We start from the raw sequence: 24,760 nt of genomic DNA, 5'->3' as shown, positions 1-24,760 counted from the left end.
TACTGAGTCTCTCTCTCTCAGCAGCAGCAGTCAGGACTGCAAAGAAAAAGAAATACAGTCTGAGTGAAGCGCTTGAGCCGCGGACCGATTCCCGACCGTCACAGACACTGGTAACAAGTATAAGGGCCGTTGTAGTGAGCTAGCTCAATGCTAACTTCGGCTATCGGTAGCGGTTAGCATCCCCTGCTAACACTGTCTTCCCATCGCACCACAGCGGCATAAAAACGTAACACGGTGGCTCCTGGTGTTGGCGAATAGTCGGCTAATCGGCCCACGGCTCCAGCGGTTCTTTCAGACTGTATTTCCTTTCCTTTGCGGTCCTGACAACTGCTGCTGTCAGGGGCAGGAGGCTACACAGCTTAGCCCGAGAGGAGGGGCTGAGTTTCAATGTTTTGTTTACAAACTGCAACGAACAAAACTCCAGACCCTACCTTTAAAGTAAAAATAAACTATGAACTATAAACACATGATGAGATGGATTTTGGTGAAATGAATAACAATACAATAAAATAAAACACCAAAATGTGTCATTTCCTTTTTCTAGGCTATCTGTTACAAACACACTCTTCTGATTAAATTGTGGAAGCAATAGTCAGCAGGACGTCAGGGGGAAAAAATGTGCTTGTGCAAGAGTCGATTTCAAAATCCAGCTGCTGGCTGGTGGCCAGAAAAAGTTCACTTTAGGCTTAGGGTTGAACTGGAGTAGGCTAATGAATGAAAATAACTAATGTGACGTGAAATGACGTTTTAAGATAAATTAACCATGTAGCCTATCTTGGAATCTTTGCCTGTATGATGGTGAAAAGATTGGGTTGATGGTATTATTGAAAGAAATACAAAAATAAAACCACAAAAATCTTAATTATATTGACAATAATCCATATTTAAAGTAAAAAGAAACTAAAACATATCGTGAGATGGATTTTGGTGAAATTAATAACAATAAAATAAAATAAAACACCAAAATGTGTCGTTTCCTTTACCAATCTGTTACAAACACACTCTTCTGATTAAATTATGGAAGCAATAGGCAGCAGGAAGTCAGGAAAAAATTTGCTTGTGCAAGAGTCAAGTTGATTTCAAAATCCACCTGTCACACTGGCTAGTGGTCAAAAAAAGTTCACTTTAGGGTTAGGGTTGAAAATAACTAATTTGACGCATAAAATGACGTTTTAGGTTAAATTAACCATGTAACTGCAGAATGTTGACTAGGTCGACTGTGGGGAGGGAGATGTCGCAATGTTTAAATACAGAGGTACAGCCACCCAAGTGGGGGGGAGTTTGGCGGAAAGGAATGAGCTAATGGAAGAAGTACCTGAAATTTAACCACAATGATGTCAATGTGATATAATGAAATAATGAGGTTACAAAACTACCAGTAAAATGATTAGTAATCATGAAGAACTGGGTGTGGAAAAGTGCGATGTATGGGATAAAAAGGGAGTTTGAGGCTCTTGGGGGAGAGTTTGCGCTGGTAATACAGAAAGTGCACTAGGCTGCGAGGGTGAAGAGGAACTTTGCAACACCGGAGCAGCGAGGGACCGGCACTCAGCACCACCACGAGCACCCCGTTGGATCGTTGACAAAAAAGAAAAGCAGAACAACTACAACGGACTTGTATGCACTTCCCTGGGTTTACAGAGGATTGAGTGGTCGTCATGCTGCAGGAGATGTTTGGTCAGTGGTTGGTTCTGTTCTTCTGTCTGAGCAGCTTCAGCCAAGTGGAGGCTCAGTTTCCTATCGACTGTACCACAGATGAGGCTCTGGAGACCAGGATATGTTGTCCTTGGTGGAACGGTTCTCGCTGTGGAGAGAACTCAGATCGAGGGGCGTGTGGACTACGTACTGCAGCGGCCAGTCCACCAATTGACTACAGGGTGGACTGGCCCCACAAGTTTTATGATACTGTGTGTACATGCTCTGGTAACTATGATGGATTTGACTGTGGTGTGTGCCTCCCGGGATGGAAAGGAGACACCTGCAGCGAGCCGCATCACATGGAAAGAAAAGAGATCACGGACATGACTGAAGCTGAGAGGGAAACATTCCTCTCCAACTTGGACCATGCAAAACACACCACCAGCAACCGTTACAAGATCCTCACCAGCGACAACACCACAGAGGAGGGCAACTACAAGTTTCACAATGCCACCGTCTACGACCTGTACGTGTGGATTCACTACTATGCAGCTAAGAAGTACACCGGCACTGGCGACGATTCTGCTCACCAGGGCCCCGCCTTTCCCTTCTGGCACCGAGTCTTCATGCTCTTCATTGAGAGGGAGATCAGGCTGCTCACAGGGAACCAAGATTTCTACATCCCCTACTGGGACTGGACCAGACACCCAGACTGCAACATCTGCACCAACGAGTACTTTGGGGCAGTTGGCGAGGACGGTCATATAGACGAGGCTTCCCGTTTCTCAAAGTGGATGGTGAGATGTCAGAACCAGACTTTTCCATCTGCGTCTTCTTTCTTCTTTCTCCTGCTCCAACTCCTCTTTCTTTTCTCCATAGACCGCATGTGTCGGTGATGAACATGGTCAGACCTGCAGCGACCCTGATGACTCTAAACCTGAACCTATCATCCGCAAACCTGGGATGAATCCATCTGCCAGCACACTGCCGACCATCGGTGATGTTAATGATATGCTGGAAACAGACAATTATGACACATCCCCATATAACACCAGCTCTAAGAACAGCTTCAGGAACAAACTAGAAGGTAAGATACTTCATACAGTACATAAATTATATTGACATTAAAAAGTGCAGTAGAAAAAATAACAGTAGGAATTGAACAATTTACAAAACAGATTTGCAGAGAAATATAAATATGATATAATAATGTATACATGGGGCAGTGCGTGGCGCAGTGGTTAAGGTGGCCGCCCCATGTAGAGGCTACAGTCCTCAATGCAGGCATCCCCGGTTCGAATCCCACGTCGGGCAGACCTTTCCTGCATGTCATTCCCCTTCCCCCCCTCTCTGCCTCCCCCTTTCCTGTCTATCTATAGCCTACTGCAGTGCTTCTCAAAGTGTGGGGCGCGCCCCACTGGTGGGGAACGGAGGCATGACAGGTGGGGCGCGACAAACGGGAGGGAATTTTCAATTTCATGCCTATCTTACTGTAAATGCTATTGACAACAAAGATAATTCACTCTAAACAAAACAGCCACACACAAACAAAGTAGGCTAATAATGAATAGCTAAAATTATTAAAAAGCATTAGGAGACCGGGGGAAAAAATGTAACCTGGAACTAAAGTGCAAAAACAATGATTGACGTCGGGATGTTAATTGCAGCGGGCCATAACATTTGCAGCGGGACAACAAGGCAGCAGCAGCAGCAGCAGCAGCAGATAATTTCTAATAGAGACTGGCTCTGGTAGCAGGCTGCTGGGTTCACACCGGACGCCGAAGCACCGCGAATAGCGCGGAACAGAGACCGCTTCCCTTCGGTGCTCAAGTACCGGTTGTGTAGTTCAGACCAGTGGTGGAAGTCACGCCCTAATCGGTTCGGCATCTGGTCAGTTTTGTGCGCGAGCCGCGTCAATCTTGGCAGGAAGTCACACATGAAACAACGAGAGAATCCGGTCAATTGTCAAAATAAAGCACCCTTCCAAAATAAAACATAGCGATTGACAAATGCGAACATTTTTTCGTGCGTTTTATAGCTTATGTCAGACTCGAGAGAGATGAAAACACACGCACGCGCGCACACACACACACACACACACACACACACACACTTCTCAGCTCAACATTGAGCATGACTTGAGGCAGTTTCAAGCCTGCAACCCCGAGGATGTGCAGTGCAAAACAGGCACATTGCAGCCACTAATGCAGGGAAAGTTCACTTGTTCATGTTTTTGTTTTTTGCACAGATTGCAAATGAAACACTGTTTCATTACTTGACTACTGTAGCCTACTTTTACTTTTCGTTTTTGATCTGCACTTTTATTTTCTCTTTTTGAACTTTGTGTTATTTCATGTTTTTGATTTTTACTCATGAAATATGACTGATATACTTAGTGCTAGTAAGTTCAATAAATTTGAAGTGATTTTTGTTGGGGCGACGGGGGGAAGTGGGGCTTGAAAATCCCCACTTGTTAAAAGTGGGGAATGACGAAAAAAGTTTGAGAACCACTGGCCTACTGTATGCTATCAAATAAAGGCAAAAATGCCAAAAAAAATGTTTTATACATGTTCAAATATAATTAAAGTTTCATCCTCTTAGGTTTTGAGAGTCCTCAAGATTCCCGACACCTAAAATCGTCCATGCACAACCTGGTCCACAACTACCTGAACGGCACAATGAGTGATGTTACCACCGCAGCCAACGACCCCATGTTCATGGTCCACCACAGCTTTATTGACAAGTAAGTCAAGTAAATTAAAGTGTTGGTTCAGTTTTTTTGAAGTGGGGCCATTGATACAGGTGACAAACAGCTGTGAACAGACCAAAACTAACAGCGTATTTCAGTTTCAAAATAATACACCAGTAGGCCAACAATATACCACCGTTTTTAGTCAGACTCCACTGACATCACCAAGATTTTGACAGTGCACTTTCATTCTTCATTCATGTTTGTACATTGTTACTAGTAGCCTATAGTCGGTTCCATTTGCATTTTTATACTTGGTCGAAGCATTTGTGATCATTAATCATTGATCGCATTTTGCCGTTAGCCGCTCGGCTTTTATTTTTAAAAAACTCTGTAATGTTTATGAAGAGGGAAACCGGCTCTACGGAGTTTGGAAGGACTTTTTTCAGCCTCTCTTTGCTCCTAATGTCTTAGTTCTCCGTGACTTTTCACTCATTATCAGCTGATGCTCAGCTGAGAGCTTAGTGGCAGGTTAAGCTAATGCTACAAACTACAAGTAGATCGATGATTAAAAATGATCAAAACATTTCGGAACACTATATAGGCCTACAAACTGAACACTAACTGAAACTATGACAATATGTACAACAATAATGAAAGTGTTGTAGCCTATGGATTTTTATTTAGCCTCTAATTTTCATCATCATAAATCATTTAGCCAGTATGCTAAGTTAGCTGGGCGGCTAACGGCAAAATGCGATCAATGATCACAAATGCTTCGACCAATATAAACAAAAATGCAAACCAACTATACTAGTTTTTTTTTTTTTTTTTTTTTTTAAATCAACAGCTTTATTTAAAAGAAGTTGACAGGTAGTACAGGGAACAGTATACAAATACAAAGAACATGTGCCAGGGGTGATGTTCATTATACAACAAGGTTATTACAAAGGTCTATGGTTTTAATAGCCTTTTCATTTGCTGACTTGGTGATTAGCTTAATATAAAGTTCCATTTCTTTTTGAAAAACATAAAAGCAAGGGGTTTTCTTAGAAAATTTACTTTTATGAATATGAAATTTTGCAAAAAAAATAAAAACAGATTTACTAAAAAGTAACATTTTCCTTCTTTCTTGGGATACTTATGGAAACCAAAAACCAACTATACTAGTAACAACATGTAGGCTACAAACATCTATGAATGTAGAATGAGAGAGGTGTAAAGTAGGTAGGCTAATCTAAATACAGCAAGCGCTATGGTAAAGACGACTGCCGGAAGTGAGCAGACCGTAACTTCTTAAAGCGGAAGTAGCCTACATCACACTACATTGTGCAAGTGGTCATTGGTGAAATGAACGAGTTTCGCGGCAGATAATGTGGTGTTTAGAGGCTGCATTGCGCTGCCCTGTATAGCTACTTGCATTATGATATGCGCCTCTCGGCTGGAGCTAATTTCAATTTCATCGGAACGACTTGTAATGACACCAAAGTTATCTGGGTGAGTAAATGATCATATTTTATGCTAGAAATAAGGTCCAGATCGTAAAAAAAAAGGTAATTCCCCTTATAGACAGAAGAACGTGTTGCAGACGTTGTGTTTGTATTTGTTGTTCGATGGGGAACGATCGATCTTCTCTGAGCTGTAGAAATGTCCTTCAGGCTTCTGGAGGATTGGCTGCAGCGCCACAGGAATGCAAGCTACCCCGAGAGTGAAGAGATCCATGCAGCCCAGAGGAGGGACGCTAACATGGCCCCCTTCTTCCCCCTGCGCTCCAACGGCTACTACTGGGACCAAGACATCAAGAGGCTGGGCTACGTCTACATGGCGTACAGAGGCCTCCCCCTCCAGCCAGATGAAGGTGGAAGCCTGTGGCAGTGGCTGGGGCCCGTTCTGGGTGTGTCCGGTGTCGTGTTGCTCTGCGGTGGCGTTTGGGCTGCTGTCAAATACAAAGGTGAGGAGTATAGGGGTGTCACGATGACTTGTTTTCACAATTAATCGCAGTATTAAACGCCATAATTAATTAATTAATTAATTAATCGTAAAGATTTCCAAATACCGTCACTTTCCAAAAAAGATTATGTTGGAATCACAGAGGCAGATGTGAACCAAAGTGAAGGTAAATGTCAAGAAATACTGGTCCATTTACCTAACGTAACATACAGTACAATTGGTAGGAATTGAAATGTTAGTGAGTCATTTGTGCTAAACACAAACAATAAAAATAAACTTGAATATTTGGTATAGATGACAATTAATGACTTGAATATTTAATGCACTTCCCCTGCAGGATTAATAATTGGTTAATGGTTATATATTAATAGTAGATACTTAAGATATTTAGTGTAAATAATTAGTGTAATGTAATTATATTTTGACTGTATTTGATTTTACACATTCATATGTAAATTAAAGCAGAAGTAAGCGAAATGTTTGTGTTAATATACTGTAAGTCTTAAATAGTTATATCATCCGACAGCAATCACTTATATAGAGTGTTTGGTCTGAAACACGGGTCTGTCAGTCACTCTGCTCTGCTGTAAGCCGAGGAGAAAACTTTCCTTGTATCCTACAACCTTTATCCAATGAGGAGAGAGAACGGCATAAAGGGGCGGTCCTCTCTGTGTGTGCAGCCAAGGGATGTGCCTGAATGTGGTGACGTAGGGACGAGGGCGGGGACTGCTAACTCCATCGGCTGACAGGAAGTTAGCCAAAACGACCGGATCGCTTACTTCTGCTTTAATTAATGCATAATAATCATGATAATCGTAATACCGTGATTATTTCTCTGACAATAATCGTACCAAGAAAATCTATAATCGTACCAAGAAAATCTATATAATGAGGAGTGTCATCTTCAGTTTGTGATGAATACATTACATTCATTAGTGTTAGTCTCATCACATTGTCTCTATTCAGGTAAAAGGCGCGGACCACGGGCCTCGACCACAGAGATGGAGCTCTAACAGGTGAAACTTCCTGGTTCACAAGGAAAATGAGCGACTTCCAATCACTTTGTTGCCTCAACTCACCGACCACAGGACTTCAGAACTGCCCTAATTATTTATCAACAATGAGCTGGAAATGTGTTTGTGAAGGTTTTCGGTCATTCAGGTCATCATAGTCATCATCGTCTTCAGTTCTTCAGTTCTGAGAAAATAAAGATGAGACACTACAGGCGAATAGGGTAGAAATTTAAACTAACAGATATCACCATGAAACTTCCCAAGTTTATTTACATTAGCCTAAGACAATTATTTTTTGTATTACAAGTTTTGTCAAATGTTATGTAGGTAAATGAGGCAATATCTAATGAAATATGCGCTCATTTGCATACATTTCCATACATTTCAAATCTGAACAATGGATAAAGCCCCTTTCATTTATTTTGTTGACATATTGGAGTCAGTCAAGTTTTTACAGAGTTGATTTTGGATATCTCTTTTTATCACTCTGTAAATGAGAAAATACTGTCATCACCAGCCCCCCCCAAAAAATCAAATTTCGCCAACAATCAACAAACCCCTCTGTAAAAACCTTCAGAATATAGACAGGGATCAAACTGGAAGGTTTGGTGTCTGTAAATGCTGCTGAAGTGGAGATTTCTAGCTCAGAGTCTGAGGAAAAACTCTTTTTGAGAAAACGCCCTTTAAAGGCTTGTACTGTAAAATTCCATAGATTGTTATTGTCAATCGTACTTCTTTACGATTGGTTGAGGATACGGAGGAAATGACCATTTTTGGAGGTTATATCATCATTGTTCATGTTCTGACATGACATGGGTCAGACTAACTTTTGGTGAATTTAGGAGAAATATACTGACGAAAGAGACAAAATTAAGTAAAATAAAAACCTTAATTTGGATTTTCTACCATTTCTTTCGACTTTTCTGAAAGAATACATGTTAAGGAAGAAAAATAGCCCCAAATCTCAAAATTGATCAGTGCATGAAAAAACAGTGTTTTTGCCTGTTAGTGTCTCGCCTGAAGTTCTCCTGAACATCGGTTCCTCATTTCTTCAGTTCTGAGAAACTGAATAAACGAGGAATCAGTAATCAGTAATCAGTAATAATTAGTCCGGTAATTAATTTATTGCCAGTGGAGGAATAATTACCCACTGGTCACAGCTTTTACAAATCAATCAGTTGATCCTTCAAGAAAATAACCAACAAATTAATCCTCAGAATTGAACTCTATGATTTAATTTATTATTTATTATTATTTAAACATTTGACATATGAACACATCACCTTGGATTTAAGGAAACTGTGATTTTGTGTTGTTATTTTTTGCCTATTTATACTGTAATGTGATGAAACATTATTTATTCTACTTATAATATACAGCAGGTGATCACTGCCCCTGTCAGAAATGTGTGTTTTCTGTCATAATAAAGCACTTTGACTTCATGTCTGATGATCTGTCTCCTCCTAGTGTTCGAGTCTGGTATCTTGTTTTTTATTTACCCGCTTCTCTCTTGGGTTTAATCTGGGTTAAATATTTGCCCTGAATATTTGTTTGCTCTCCGGTTGCGTGACAAGACGCATCGTGGTAGAAATGCAGTTATGTTTTATTGAAGCAATTTGCAACGGTTTCCAGTTGTGACCTGGAGGCAGTTTGATTACTGTTTTGTTGTGTGAATCGTGCACAGAAAACAGACTGATGTCAGGCTTCACCTCCCTGATCTGCTCACGGTGGTTTGTCTTTTATCAGAACCACAGACTCTCAGGTGAGAAAACACCCAGTTTTCTATTTAAAACTTTACTTTAGCTCGATGTGAATGAAATTACACATGTAACGGGCTGAAATTAACGGATTAATTAAATCTATATAAAGTTTTCTCTGCCACATGAACAGTGTCAGTGGTTTCTGGGCTCTGAGTCTTTGAGTTAATATGAATTTAACAACCTCACTACGGTGGCCCAGAGGGCTCAGTTCACTACACCTGAAGAAAACATGTGCAAAAGCACAAATGTGCTACAAATTAAGTGGAAAAACTTCAATCAGTTTGATTTCTGGGGACGAGGCTAGGAATTAATATGAACCATGTGACGTTGATGAAATAATAAACCAAACAAACTCATCTTATTTTCATTCCCCACACCATCTTTTTTTTAAACTATTTTTGAATTTTCTTTATCTACAGCCTGTTTTTTCCTTGAACCGCTCCCTGGGCCACCGTACTTCTCCGTTCAGACTGATGTGTGTGAAATAGGGATGTCACAATCACTTGTTTTCACAATAAACTGCGGAATTAAATGCAACAATGAATCATATAGGATCCTAAATACCGTCACTTTCCAAAAAAAAAAAAGATTACGTCATAATAACCATAGAAGCAGATCAGCTCAACTCACATGAACAAAAGCAAAGTTAAACAACAACCGCGTTTTTTAACTTTGTTTTCGTCAATTTACCCAACATAACACTGAACTGGTAGGAATTTTAAATGTTAGCATGTCATTTGTAATAATAAAACAAAAACAATTAAAACAAACTAAAACATTTGGTATTGATGACAATGACTTGAATTTCCCCTGGGTGATTAATAATTGGTCCTATATTAATAAAAATTTATGTATTTTGTGTATATAATTCAGTGGTTCCCAACCTTTTTTGGCTTGTGACCCCATTTTCACAAATTTCTGGCGACCCCCGTCAATCAAGATGCACCAGCTTAGATTTTATATGTTGCATTTTATTTGAACTCGACCCCAAGGTTGAAAAACACTGATATAATCAGTAATGTAATGTGATGTATGCAACCGACTGTTGGATCAAATCATGTTTATTTGATCCAAATCCAAAATATGTTGCATTTTATTTGAACTCGATTTACGGTATGTTTGAGAAAGTTAAAATATAGAATACAGTTGTAAGATTGTCTGTGGTGTTTCATAATTTTAAAAAGATTTTTTTTTTTTTTTTTTACATTTATCAGTTTTTTTCATCAATTACTAGACCACAAGGTTGAAAAACACTTATATAATCAGTAATGTAATTGTATTTTGACTATATTTGATTTTACACATTCATTAAGTTGTGAAATCAATGCATAATAATCGTAATATCATGATCTGAATAATCGTACCAAGAAAATCTATAACCGTGACATCCGTGGTGTGAAACTGAAGAAGAAAACAAAACGTCCGTGTGCAACCGACTGTTGGATCAAATCATGTTTATTAATGTGTTCAGGAAATCCCCACAGAAACAGTTTTACAGGGGAACTTACAGATTTACAATCATTCTTGACAGAAGTGCCAGCTTTAACCCCCATGGTTCAACACTGAGGACGCCTGCTGCTGCTGCTGCTGCTCCAGCTAACTGCACACCCATTCCCCTCAACAGGTCTACCACCACCACCACCACCACCGCCGCCGAGTCCTTCAGCCCACTGACCAGCGACTGACAGAGTACTTATTGTTGTGTGTTGGTCTTTTTTTTCTCTTTTCTTTCTTTTTTTTTTTTAAAGTCATGAAGTATGCAGCGCTAGAATAAGTAGTAGTAGCCTGTAAAAACACCCAGACCGTCCCAACTATATGGTTTTCCCGTTCTTCGCGTCTTGGACCGTTCACAGTTTTTAAAGAGCCTTCATATTTGGTGCCAATCCTTCATCCCAACCAGGAACGTTAACGCAGCCGGATGCTTTCAGGGTTTCAGTAAAGTAAATCTGCCAACCGTTGGTGAGAAAGAGAGAAAAAAAAAACAAAAAAAAAAAAAAAAACCTCATCTGTCAAAATCATACGCAGTTTAAGGAGGGCCCTCGAGGACGCACTACTCTCACATACAGGATTTGTCATACTGCTCAAATGCATTTGGTTCAGCAGTCATAGTACAAATAGAAACGCTAAAACTAGTTACAGAAAAACAAAAAACACATGTAACGTCTCTTTTAAAAGGAATAACATGTGAAGCTCGTGAATGTTATCAGGACACCTGTTCACCGGCTGAAGGTTGTGAAATGCCCACCAACAACACCCTTTAAAAATCTGACCTACGCGGAAGCAGCAGGAACACTGTCGGGGACGAGTCGCCGCGCTCGAAGGTCTCAGATCTCTGATCTCAGTTCAGTCGGAGGAATTCAATGACAGCTATACCGAAAAAAAAAAAAAAACATCTGAAGACAACACAATTGCATATACTCGCAGATTTTCTAATTTTTTTTTCTTTTAAAGTAGATTTAATTTTATTTTTTATTTTAAGATTGTTGGCTTGCCTTGTGCTTCACGGTCTCTCTTAGTGGGGGGGGTGAGGGGTGAGGGGAGGGGGTGGAGGGGGGAGAAAGGTAGTGTTCATTGGAGAACCATTGTTAAGAATAATCTGTTATATTCCAATATAATAATAATAATAATAATAATAATAATAATAAAACAAACAGCATGATTTTCAAATGACACCAGAATGATCGAGGATGGGCGTTTATTTCTTCTTTCTTTCGTCTTCTTTTTTTTTTTTTTTTTTTTTTAAACTTTTTCCGTTTTTTGATTTGCTTCGACCTGATACAGGTTAAGATGCAATTTACTGAATCTCTTACTGGTGGGTTGAGGTTTTTCAAAATCAAAAAAAAAAAAAAAAAAAAAGGAGGTTAAAATGAACATCTAGCATTCAGTCTACCGCGGGTGAAGGTTTCTAGTTAACATAGATATACACTACAGGGAGGAGGAGGGGGAGGAGGAGGAGTGGGGGGCTTGTTGCACCCTTGCTCTTTCTTTGCCGTATGAAAACCATGCTTCCTCTGGAGAGTAAGGGTGGGTGGGGGGGGGAGACGACGAGGGGTGGGTGGGTGGTGGGTGGGGGGGCCGTGCAAGACTGAGAGTGGGGGGGTGGAGAGGGAGGGGGGGCTGAGTGGGGGCAGAGGCTGAGTGTGGTGGATGGAGAGAGGGGCTTGAAAACCAGACTGCTGATTCCACAGGAGGTGTGTAAAGGCACGCCAGGGTTACTCCCAATCCCAGCCAACATACACAGAGACGCCTTCACACCCACACACACACACACACACACACTCGCTGAACACACAAGGTACACACACACACACGCACGCACGCCCACACGCACACACAAGCAGCACAGGCTAGAGCCCCACTGACGAGGAGAGAGAGGAGGAAGAGGAGGAGGAAGAGGAGGGAATGAAGGAAGTTCTTGAAAGAAAGAGCCGGGGCCGAGAGTCGGTTTAGATGGGAGCGGAGGAAGAGGGGGGATGGGGGGGCGAGGGGGGCGGGGGGGCCTGGGTCCGGTGCTGCCGCTGTGTTGAAACAGAAAAAATAAACAACAAACGAAAAATCAAAAAACTGGTGGAATGGATCATTTCTGGTTCTTGAGCTGGTTGGAGAGCCAGTCCAGGCCCTCGTACAGGCCGTCGCCGCTGGTGGCGCAGGTGGCCTGGATGTACCAGCTGCGCTGGCGCAGGGCGTGCAAACCCAGCTTGTCTGTGATCTCTGCAGCGTTCATGGCGTTGGGGAGATCCTGAGGGGAGGGAGAGAGGGAGGGAGGGGTTAACATTTGAGAGGTCATTGATGTATTTTGAATTGAAATGTGTTCATTTCGGTCATACAACACCAACATCAAAATCAACCATTTTGTGTGAACAGTTTAGCCAAAACATATTATACACAATTGCAACCATACACACACACAAAAAAAAGAAAATATCATACAGTGACCGAAAAGGGAATAGGCTGAAGCCCAAGGCTTATATTTGCCTCTCCTTTACACTCTATGAAATTAAATTACCTAGAATGTCAACAGTTCAAAATAATACGATGAAAGTAATCATTACTGTATTTTATAATTTTTAATTATTTTACATTTCAAGGCTTTCTAAAAACTCAATAAAGAACTACATGTCTTCAACTCATCACTGAGTTTATTCCACATTTTAACTCCTAAGACTGAAACACATTTGTATTTTATGTTAGTTCTCACTTTACACATTTCAAAAATCAATAACCCTCTTAAATTATAGTTTCCTTTTCTTAATTTAAATAGCTGAAGGATACAAGCTGGAAGGCTGAAAATAGGAACACAATATCTGAAAATTTCAATGCATTAGATCTTAAAAATAGTGGGTTGGAAGGTTCATAATAGCACTCTTTGTAGATCTCTTTCCTTTTTTTGCATTTATTTTACAGTATTTGTGTTTTATTTTAAAGCAGCAGTAAGCGATCCGGTGGTTTTGGCTAACTTCCTGTCAGCCGATGGAGTTAGCAGTCCCCGCCCTCGTCCCTACGTCACCACATTCACGCGCATCCCTTGGCTGCACACACAGAGAGGACCGCCCCTTTATGCCGTTCTCTCTCCTCATTGGATAAAGGTTGTAGGATACAAGGAAAGTTTTCTCCTCGGCTTACAGCAGAGCAGAGTGACTGACAGACCCGTGTTTCAGACCAAACACTCTATATTAGTGATTGCTGTCGGAAGATATAACTATTTAAGACTTATATTAACACAAATATTCTGCTTACTTCTGCTTTAAATTTACTACTACCTCTTCTATTGCTTTTAAAATGTTTGGTAACTCTTTAATTTACAGGCTGTTAATGTCAAGAAACAGCCCAGAAATAACAAGTAACTGCATCATGTCTAGAAATAGCACAGAAATAACGGTCAATCTCATAGTGATGTCGAGAAATGTAGCCCAGAAATAACGATTGTAGAAATAGCCCAGAGATAACGGTCAATTGCAATGACTTGGTGGAGAAACATTTTGGCCTTTCCCAAAAACTGCAAAGCATGAAGATCATGTGTAATCTTTCGCCTTTATGAAAAACATGTCATTATTATGAAATTGACTGTTATCTCTAGTCTATTTCTTGACATTATCACGTAATTTGTGGCCTGTAAATTAAAAGGGTTACCTCCCTTTCTTTTTTATTCATTCCTTTAGATATTTGCATTTAGTTTATTGTATTTTATTTTAAATGTACTACTAACCTCTTCTATTGCTTTTAAAATATTATATTCCTTGTACTTTTATTTTTTATGCAATGACCAAAAGGTACATAAGCATTTCACTGTAATTACTTGTAATTTATGTGACAAATAAACTAAACTTGACTACACAAACACAAAGTTCACTCAGATACCGTCGTTGGTAACTCGCTGTACGTTCTTCAGTTTGGGAGCGACATTATAAAGTCAAATTAAAGCAGAAGTGAGTGATATATTTGTGTTAATATAAGTCTTAAATAGTTATATCTTCCGACAGCAATCACTTACATAGAGTGTTTGGACTGAAACACGGGTCTCTCAGTCCCTCTGCTCTGCTCTGAGCCGAGGAGAAAACATTTATCGTATCCTACAGTTTTTATCCAATGAGGAGAGAGAACGGCATGCAGGGCTGTGTGTGCAGCCAAGGAACGCCGTGAATGTGGTGACGTAGGGACGAGGACTGTTATGGTGCGTTCAAGGAAACTCGTATTTTTCCGACCGTGAAGTGGTACCAGTTCGATCTGGTACGAGTTCACCGGTCGGAAGTTACGAGTGGCCGTTATAGTGACTTTCACTGGTAAAACAGGTCGGAAAAACACGAGTGGGTTGCCTGAAACGCTACAAAGTCGTAAGTTGTGACTTGAAGCTGTAATTTACGATTTCAAAAGCCTGCCTGGAACGCAGCATTAGCGAAAACGACCGGACCACTCACTTCTGCTTTAAGTCTCAATTAGGTTTTACACATTATTTATTGTTCTTTGTATGCGTTTGTTTAGTTGTCGTTTCTTCTCCCCTTCTCATTTTCACTCCATAAGAACTGAAAATTGTATTGGTAACTACGATAAACTCGATCTCGTCTCATCAGGCCTGTATCTGTTATCTTTGCCTCCACAGCTGCCAATAAAGGTTTAAATGACAAAAAAATATCTCAATTAGGTTTTAAAACATTAGTTTATTACAGGATTAAGTTGAAAACTAACGTAGCTGCTCTGACTGAGGTGGTCGACCTGTGACAGACCCAGAGAACGAGCCTCCTCACACTGATCTGAGCTCTGTTGTGACATGTTTTTCTGGCTGTGAGTGGATTGTACTTTGCCCAGTGTGTCTTTGGACAGGAGCTGACATCAGGCCGACGTTTAGTTTCTGTATTTAAAAAGAAGCATCCACTAAACCAGCCCAATTACTTTTTAAAATATACTTGAGATAACAGATAAATAAATTATATAAATCCATAAAAACATCTCTGATTCAGGTTTAATAACCAGGAAATCAATGTCTAATGAGGCTCAATCATCAGAGATCGGCTCTGAAGCTCCGCGGCTCGTCCTGATGAGACGAACCGGACCGAGATCTGAAACTACGACTAAATATTAAAACCAAACGGATTCTCGTCGGCAGCAGAGACAGAAACAGAAAAACCTGAACTCACCTGTTTATTTGCAAAAACGAGCAGCACGGCGTCTCTGAGCTCGTCCTCGGCGAGCATTCTGGACAACTCCTCCCTCGCCTCGTTCACTCTCTCCCTGTCGTTGCTGTCCACCACGAAGATGAGCCCTGTGAACACACACACACACACACACGGTCAACAACGGCACCGTTATCAGTCTCCACGCCGGGACTGAGCTTTGTAATCGCTCATCTTCTGGATCCAAAGACTTTTAATGATTAATTATTAATCACACACACACAAATTGTTCCTGCTGCTTAAAGGGATACTTCACCCAAAATCGATAATTCACCAACTTTCTACTCGCGAGATTTGCTGCCAGACGTTCGTTCGTCGTTGTAAACCATTGGATGTATGATGTAAACACGGAAGAACACCTCGCAGCAAATCTCGTGCAGCCACTGGGAGCTGCTGCTACAACAAGGATAAAAACAGAGATCAAATACATTTTTACAAACAACTTTTTCACGTGGCAACTTCAGGACACTTGAGTCAGTACAGACGAGCAGTATGGAGGTATCTGGATGTTTCATAGTGTATGTTTTGGACGATTCAAAAGTCAAAAAGTCAAAATCATTTATTAGTCTCCCGTGGGAGAAATTTCTCTCGGACAGAGAGCAGTGCTGCTTGTGAACTCTATCCACCACCATTATATGAAAATCCGTTGCTAGCCGAACCCCCCCTGGAACTCCTAAAGCGTTTTGATGACTCTGAAAGTTCTCCAAACCCTTCCTCGGCATGACGGTGAGTAGATAGTTGGTGAATTATTGATTTTGGGTGAAGTATCCCTTTAATTAGTCTCTTTGACTCGATCACAGTCAGGGCTTCGTATAAAAAGTCTGTCGTCTCGATCAATAACCCTGATCGACTGGAGGTTTGAAAGTGGGATTAAAAAACACACACACAGCAGGGAAACTAAGTATTGAGCAGGTCAACAGTTGCATGGCGAGCAGCAGCATTCATGTCAGAAATCTAGCGAGGGGAATCTGGTCGTGGTCAGTTTATGGTGAAATGATTCTTTTCAGTTCCGGATTAAACGGCACTAACGGATAAAACGGTTCATTCAGACTCGTCAGTAACCGATGTCATCAGTTTGTTCTGCAGTAATAACACGTTTCTGAAGGTCCTGAGAGAGAGAGATGCTTTCACCCAACATGAGATGCTTCTTCTTGTGACGAGAAAAAACCTTTTCATAGGCATCAATGTGGACTACAACATCTGCACTGACTTTAGTTCATTTTAATATATTTAATTACCTCATCCACTTTAAGAACACATTTATATCTGAAGTGTTTTTATATTGCTACTATATATTTATCTTGCATTCTTCTTTTACTTGTGCTTCTTCCCCATATCTCTCTTTTCTTTGTAGTATTTGTACAGAATGTATAGAGCAGCTGACAGAGGAATTTCCTTTGGGATTAATAAAGTATCCATCCATCCATCTATCGATACTGGCTGATATTACTTTGCACTGATCGGGAACAGGATGACTTTATAAATACTAACAGACTTCTTGGTTTTACATTATTTTCTGCACCTCCTTTTCTTCATGTGTTCAATACTTATTCCCTGTGTCATTTCACTTTATTATGGACATAATTGTTTGGATTTCTTTGTACGTGTGCTTCTTTACTTGGGTTGTCGTCCACATCTGGCGAAAATTTCATGTCAATAGCTCAATTAGAAATATATCTTCTGAGAAAAATGTTGACGTTCAATACGTATTTTCCCCCAGCGCTGTGTATATACACCAGGTACACAGATCAGCTGATGGTGGAGTGTGAACATCCCATCAAACACCTGACTCGCGATCTGTTAATCCAGCTGGAATGAGTTCATTTAGAGACAAGTAGATTCTGTGAGTTTGGTTTCACAGTTTCCAAGTGTGAAGCATCAAAGGGCGACTGAAGAGGATGATGAAGACGATGATGCTGCTGCTGCTGCTCTGACCCGTGTGTCACTTGAGTTTGTTTCTAATTCTACATTTGGAAAACGTTTCGTCATCCGTGCAGCTCAGTAAATGTTATTTTTGTATCGCTGGTCACATGCACATCTGGAGCCGGAGGAGGAGCTGGCACTCGTCTGAGCTGCAGCATCATCATCATCACACACACACACACACACACACAGGTCTGATACAACGCTGCACCAATGACAAGGAGCTGCTGCTGCTGCTCCGAGACGAGTCGACCTTTAAAAACATTTCACGTAAAAACGAGTCGTCCTGATGCAAACTGACAGGTCGACCTGCTCGGACAAGAGAGATACAGACGAGCTTTTATACCCACAACGGCCGTCGGGCTTTTTAATTCTTCTGCAAATGGAAGACGAGCTGACAGACAAATGAATTTCCCTTTGGGGATTTTTATAAAGTAAATAAATAAAATAAATTTGGTATTTGTATGCTTTTCTCTAAAAAGGGAGCAGTGGTCCTGGTGTTTTTATCGTCCTGTGACCTCCATCACAGTCTCATCTAAAAGAATATGACACAAGGTTTTATCTTCTGACTTTTTTTTTTATTCATCTCTAGATGCGATAGTAAAGTCAGGACACACTGTGGTGGAGGGAGTAAAGCCTGTAGCTGCAGATAAAGCAGCATGTGTCTTTACATACTAGTGGAAAATATCACCATGTTCTGTTTCTGGGAAAACATCTTGAGCCTTTTTGTGATAAACGATGCAACGATCTGACTGTCGTGACCGAAAAGGATTCACACAGATTCAATTTCACACTTGGATGCTCAGTATGTAGATGCTGATGTTTGTGGCTGCTGCTGCTGCTGCTGCTGCTGGATGTTTTTATTTATTTATTTTAATGGTGCAGGCAAAGAAAACACAGTCGGACCAATACAGTTTTATCAGTTATCTCTTACTTTGGCCATTTTGTGTTTGTATGTAGCAGGCACAGGCATTCATAAGGGGTGGGAATCTTTTACTATCTCACGATTCGATTCTGATTTTTGGGGCTACGATTCGATTCAAAATTGATTTTCGATTCAAAACGATTTGATTCCTAATGACTTCTGCTTCAGTCTATCGGTGTGCAACGGATCCTCATGATCTACTCCAGTCTGCTTGGCAAGACAGAATGAATTTAGAATTTAAACATTTATCCATGCTTAGATGGATTTGTTGAAACTGTTGCATAAAAGCAATATCACATATTGCTTAAGAAACAAAATTAAAAGTGCCTCTTTATTTAAAAAAAAAAATAGTGCAGTTAAAAATGCAGCCTTTTAAAATCTAAGGAAATGGAGGCCGACAACCAGCAGATTTGTTTCATTTTTTTATTTTTTAAAATCGGTTTTGGGACATTTTATATCGATTCTGAATCGTATTAAATGAGAATTGCGATTCTTATGTGAATCGATTTTTTTTGGCACACCCCTAGCATTCATGTGTATGTTGAATATAATATGAATTTATACCTAAATTAGAAATGTAATTAATATAATTAGTTACTGCATAGTAAAAAAAAAAAAAAAAAAAACGATTACATATTGAAACAGTAACCAGGAAGTCAGAAAGAGAAATGGCAGTATTTTAATTTGGGGGCGGGATTAAATACATTCATACTTCTTCCCACTCCTTTTGGATATGAAATATATATACACATGTTATGTTGTTTGTGGTTAGATGACCACTTTTATTTATTTTTTTGTTAATTATTGTTTACTATTGTTTTGTTTGTCACATATTTGATAAAGAATAAAGAAAGAAAGAGTCTGAATCACAATGTTCTTCCATGGACGGTCTCCGTAAACTAAAATAATAAATAAATAAACTACCGGTGCACCTGCAGCGTCTGGCCAACAATGCCTCCCTCCACATACTGTGATGAATTAAATTTCAGGAAATAGCAGGGGAACCACACACACACACACACACACACACACACACACGCCCTCTGAGGAGTGAACAATGGTGTGTATGAGTCACTGGTTCACTAACTTTAAGATGGTTTGTAACGCACCAGCGAGGCCACCTATAGGCCGCCGCGACGATGTTCACCGACACTAGAGTCAAACTCACCTTGAGTGTTCTGGAAGTAGTGGCGCCACAGCGGCCGGATTTTGTCCTGACCGCCCACATCCCACACTGTGAAGCTGATGTTCTTGTATTCTACAGTTTCAACGTTAAAACCTGGACAGAAGCAGAAGGAGAAGAAACACAGATGAGTCACCGACTGAGAGGGAAAAAAGCTCACACCCGACACGCTGCAGTTTAACACTTATCTGAATTCAAATTAAATGGAAATTGTGTTTTAGTTGAGTGGTGAGCGTTAAAGATTAGTGTTGAAACAGAGCTGGGTATAAAAACCAATGTCGTCTAATGTGATCATGTAGAAATGAAATCGATTGGTGGATCAGCAGGAAATTACTCAACCATTTTGACAATTTAATTAACATCTAAGTCTGTTTGTTTGATGTTTCTTCTTTCTCTTTTGTTTGTTTTTCTTAACGTGCTTGATTAATCTAAATTTTTAATTTCTGATATATATACAGTAGATAAACAAAATTATGCTGCTAGTTCGTCTACTAAGACCACTTGTAAAATGAGTCGTCCTGCTTGGTGTTGAAATACTATTGATGCACAATGCCTTTTGTTAGGTTATACACGTTTACTTTTTATATCATTTTATATCATTTATATCATATCATTGTAATGTAAGCTGCTGGACAATCTGAATTTCCCTCTTAGGGATTAATAAAGTATTTTCTATTCTATTAATGTTAAAGCAAATGTGAGGAAATAAAAGAAATATATCTAAAATAAAACAAAAAACATCTAAGTTTTATTTTTTTTTAAGTCAAATATGCCAAACATTCCCTAGTTTTCCTTTTCCAATGTGATGATTTGTTTCTTTTCAGTAATTATTAACTATGTAAAGTGAATATTTTATCGTTTAAGTTTAGTCATTTCTATGAATAAGCCAATTGTTGCAGTTTTACATTCACAGTATGAAACTGTACCGAGCTGAAGGACGGTGTGGGTTACACGTGTGTGTGTGTGTGTGTAACTTGGTGTCAAGTGTCGTCTTGTTTGTCTAGTATTAGTCTGTCACCGTGCGCGTCATGTAATTGAACTGTCAACCTTCCAGTTCACCAGGAAATGATGACAATTATAATCTATTGTGCACACCGCTCCGTCCCGTACAGGTTTTGTGGAACCTAAAGAAAAAATGTTGGTTTCTATCTGCACCACAGCTCGTCTCGACAGGTCAGATAATATAACGATGAGATGTCAAAGACAAACAAAAGATGCATGTGTAAAGTGTATTTGACGAGTAGATAGAAATCCGTACCAATGGTGGGAATGGTGGTGACTATCTCTCCGAGCTTCAGTTTATAAAGGATGGTTGTTTTTCCAGCAGCATCGAGACCGACCATGAGAATCCTCATCTCTTTTTTGCCAAACAGGCCCTTGAATAAGCTTGCAAATACATTCCCCATGGTGACGAAGCTGTCGAGGAGAAGGAGAAGAAGGAGAAGAAGGAGAAGGAAACACCGTTAGAGAGTGTTAACGTCTGCAGTTTTCAGTTTCAGTGTGGTAAACATACCGAGAGGAAAGAGTGAATGATCAAAACAGAGCCACCTGCCAGTTAAGACGAGCGCGCTGGCAGTAAATATATTATTTCATCAGAGCCGGGACGTTCGTAAAAGGCACAAACAAACTAAAATAGAACGGTAGGAGCAGTTTATTCCTTGTTTGTTTGAGTAAAAGGCTGATTCTCACTACACTGATGAATGTAACATGACCAGGGCACAGTGGAGAAGTTTACTGAAGGTAATGGTTAAACATTCAGGTCCAGGTTTAGGGCTATACATTACCAGCCAGCCCATAGTGTCAACATCTGCCATTATCTCATGTTTCCCTTAGTTTAATATGGGACATGGACTTTAATGTTGCACAATTTATACTGAAACCTCCCCACGATGTTATTTAGAATAAATAAACATAGAAATTTGACTTTATAAAAAAAAAAGACCGGCCTCTCATGTGATGACATCGTGTTTTAAACTGTAAACTGGATCGGGCCTGTGATGATTAGTCAATCAACTCACTCACAGAGAGTGATTCACAAATATGCTGATAATTCAAGGGTCGTTTTACTGGATTTATCTGGCAGGAATGTGAAATATTTGTTGGCTCTGGATTCTCCAGTCTGAACGTTCAGCTTCTTTCTGTTTGACATCAGGGTAAATTGAATATCTTTTGAGTTTTGTGTCATTTTTAGATGGAAAAAAGACATCCGAGGACATCGCTGTGTGCTGAAGGAACTTTGAACAAGACGGTTAAACAATGTTAGACATCATCATCATCATCTCGCACTTTAGAGATCAATTGAGCAGCTAATGGAGCATAACTGGCAAATTAATAATTACTGGTTGCAGTTTAAGATGTTAAGGGTCTCCTAATTTCTAATTAATCAACTATCCTGATGAAAAATCTTATACAGGTGCAAACAGAAATTTAATTGATTCAAGTTTAATAGGATTATTATCATTTTCCTACTTTTTTTCCACACTACAAAAGCTTACACGAGGATTGCAGGCTTCTTTACATTAAAAATGTACATATCTGGGTTCTGGGCTGTTGTTTCAACATACATCAGAGCTGTCTGAAGATGTCAACTTGGATTTGAGGAAGTTAAACCAAACAACTCCTTGCACAGCTGTATTTGCACAGTTCTGCCATTGTACAGTTTATACATTAAGCATATTTACCCTGGCACAGATCCTTCTATTTATTGTAATTTTAGCATTTTCTCTCATTACATATTGATGTAGCCTACATAATTTACACAGATGTATAAAGTGTGTATATATTTTTTGCTCTACCATGCCCTTATATTATGTTATATGTATGTGCGCTACTTGATGTTTGAATTTCCTGTGGGGTCAATAAAGTATCTCTAAGTCTAATTCTAAAACCAGGCATTTCTCATCCTATTCTGTCATTTTACAAACGACGCAGGCGACTGATTAAGGGTCTCCTAGTTTCTAGTGAAATCTCTCAACTATCCTGATAAAATTCGTATTGACAGAACAGAAATGTAATTGATTCAAGTTTAGTAGGATATTTGTTTTTCCTACTTTTTACCCCAGTCTACAAAATGCCAAACATTTTAGTGTGTAATCCTTATTGGCCTACTCAGGTAGGCCAATGAAGAGAGAATTGATTAGCCAACTGAATTTAATCAATTAATACAATCTTGCATGAGTATGGCAGGTTTCTCTAACCTAACCATGACACTTAAGTGTTGATATCTGGGTTCTAGGCTGTTGTTCCGACATAACAGCGCATCTAAAGACGTCAACTTGGAATTTGGGAAGTTACAACAGGCATTGCTCATCCTATTCTGACATTTTACAAACGACGCGATCGATCGACTGATTAATTTGAGGGGAGATGAATCGTAAATGTAATAGATAACGACGACAGCCGTGCGTTTCTGGCCGTAGATTCGCTGTTAACCCAGATAAACCGAGCATAAAAAAACCGATCACCCAGATAAGAGAGGCCTGTTACAGCTGGTAAACTCTGTCGGTGATAATGTTACTGTCGGTGGGAGCTCGCTAACAAGCTAACAACACCCCGACCTTAGCAAAAAGGGCCGACAGGCCATCTACAGTTTAGGTTTAAACGTTTATTAAATCGTAAATCAATACACTCACACCGATGTATAACTGATTATCCTAGACGATGTGTGTGTACAGTCGACGGTAGTGCTTTTTAGCCGGGTCCAGCTCGGAGCAGATTACCGACGGCTTCATTAAGGGCGGATGCTTCAGCTAGTTAGCTTAGCCTAATGCTAACTGACGGGCGACACCATTCCGTTTTTCACCGCGTACGATACGGTGTACGTACATTATCAACGCGTCTAACGCCGACAGGTTACGATAAAGTGAAAAGTGGCCAACACGGACAGACATTATAAACTCGGTTCTCTCTCTCGCGGTGGCTTTTTTTCGGGCTCCGGCAGCAGCAGGAACTACGTTAGCGAGCAGGCTACCTAGGCTAACCAACCGAGCTAACTGCCGCGTCACAGTAAAGAGAGTGCACCGTGACGTCATGTCGAACGTTGGACGAAACGGTCCGTTCGCGCGGAGAAGCGAGTCGGCTCACGGTTAACCTCACATTTTTAAGACGACAAAGCAGCTTGTTTTGTTCGGATATTTACCTTTTAGAAAAGACAGCTTCTCGATCTTTCCGTTATCTTTCACTGTCACTCCAAAATGGCGTCTTGCGCAACCAGGGAGACACCGGCGTACGTACGGGCACTTCCCCCCTCCTCTATCACACCGGAGCCAATCACGGAGGGAATGGTGTAACTGAGGGCCCGCCCCCTTTCCACCTGTCAGCCAATCAGAGGCGCCGCTGCTCCGCTGCGCTGGAGTTGTGCGCACGGTGCACAAGATGTCGAGGAAGTGAAATGAAGTGGAGCGCACAACAAGTTTATTCAAGTTTCAGTCAGACACAGGCAGAAAGAGAAGTGAGAGAGACTGACCCAGTGAGTGAGTGGACTGACAGAATTTCTAATTTTTTTTTATTATTTTTTTTTATTTACACAATGCAGTGTAGGCTACGAGGTAATTGTCAACAGCAAAAACAGGAAACAAGGAATGCTCGAGGTAATGCAGTCAACAAAACAAAACAAACACATAATAGGCCTATTAATAATTCAGAAATCAAATGAAGAATGCAATAGAGAGAAATAATGAAAAATAAGATAAATAAATATAAATAAAATGAATTAAAATACAATAAATCACCAGTCAAATACTCATTACATAAGGCTATCGTCTTAAAAGCTTTGGAATTTGTGCAATACTTTGTGTCCAGATACTGTATGAGTGGACTGACAGAGTGGTCACACTTGTTTTGGTGATAATGACCCAACCTGACAACAAAATGGCTGCTACTGCTGTCATTTCAAGTCATTTTACTGCCACTCTGATGGACGTATTAGTGACCGCCCGGGCCTACCGTCATAATTCAGGTATGATGTTACAGGTTCTTGTTTGAAAGTCTCTGAGTTCAGTTAAATGAGGCC

At 40.3% G+C, this 24,760-nt stretch overlaps 2 protein-coding genes across 2 annotated transcripts; one reads left to right on the top strand and one right to left on the bottom strand.

Moving 5' to 3' along the window:
- Positions 1-1,658: 1,658 nt before the first annotated feature.
- Positions 1,659-10,735, top strand: LOC311003138 (tyrosinase-like; the record flags this gene model as incomplete). Its single annotated transcript, XM_083994823.1, has 6 exons — positions 1,659-2,435; positions 2,518-2,725; positions 4,240-4,381; positions 5,986-6,278; positions 9,037-9,052; positions 10,675-10,735. 6 exons carry the CDS (start codon positions 1,659-1,661, stop codon positions 10,733-10,735), a joined length of 1,497 nt encoding a protein of 498 aa, XP_083850949.1.
- On the bottom strand, positions 10,488-24,014 carry arf2b (ARF GTPase 2b). The gene is made up of 5 exons (XM_083993788.1): positions 23,888-24,014; positions 21,008-21,165; positions 19,735-19,845; positions 15,683-15,807; positions 10,488-12,789 (listed from the first exon to the last, which is right to left on the bottom strand). The coding sequence occupies exons 2-5, from the start codon at positions 21,153-21,155 to the stop codon at positions 12,628-12,630; spliced, it is 546 nt and encodes a 181-aa protein (XP_083849914.1). The 5' UTR covers positions 21,156-21,165; positions 23,888-24,014; the 3' UTR covers positions 10,488-12,627.
- Positions 24,015-24,760: the final 746 nt, after the last annotated feature.

This window comes from Trachurus trachurus (assembly GCF_905171665.1).
Source record: "Trachurus trachurus genome assembly, chromosome: 19".
Classification (NCBI taxonomy): domain Eukaryota; kingdom Metazoa; phylum Chordata; class Actinopteri; order Carangiformes; family Carangidae; genus Trachurus; species Trachurus trachurus.
This window is presented reverse-complemented; position numbering and strand designations above follow the sequence as displayed.

Coding starts and splice junctions, on each gene's coding strand:
- arf2b (XM_083993788.1), bottom strand. CDS start 21,155: ATGGGGAATGTATTTGCAAGCTTATTCAAGGGCCTGTTTGGCAAAAAA. Junction 19,846..21,007: donor CACCACCATTCCCACCATTG/GTACGGATTTCT, acceptor GCTTCTGTCCAG/GTTTTAACGTTGAAACTGTA. Junction 12,790..15,682: donor TCGTTTTTGCAAATAAACAG/GTGAGTTCAGGT, acceptor CCCTCCCCTCAG/GATCTCCCCAACGCCATGAA.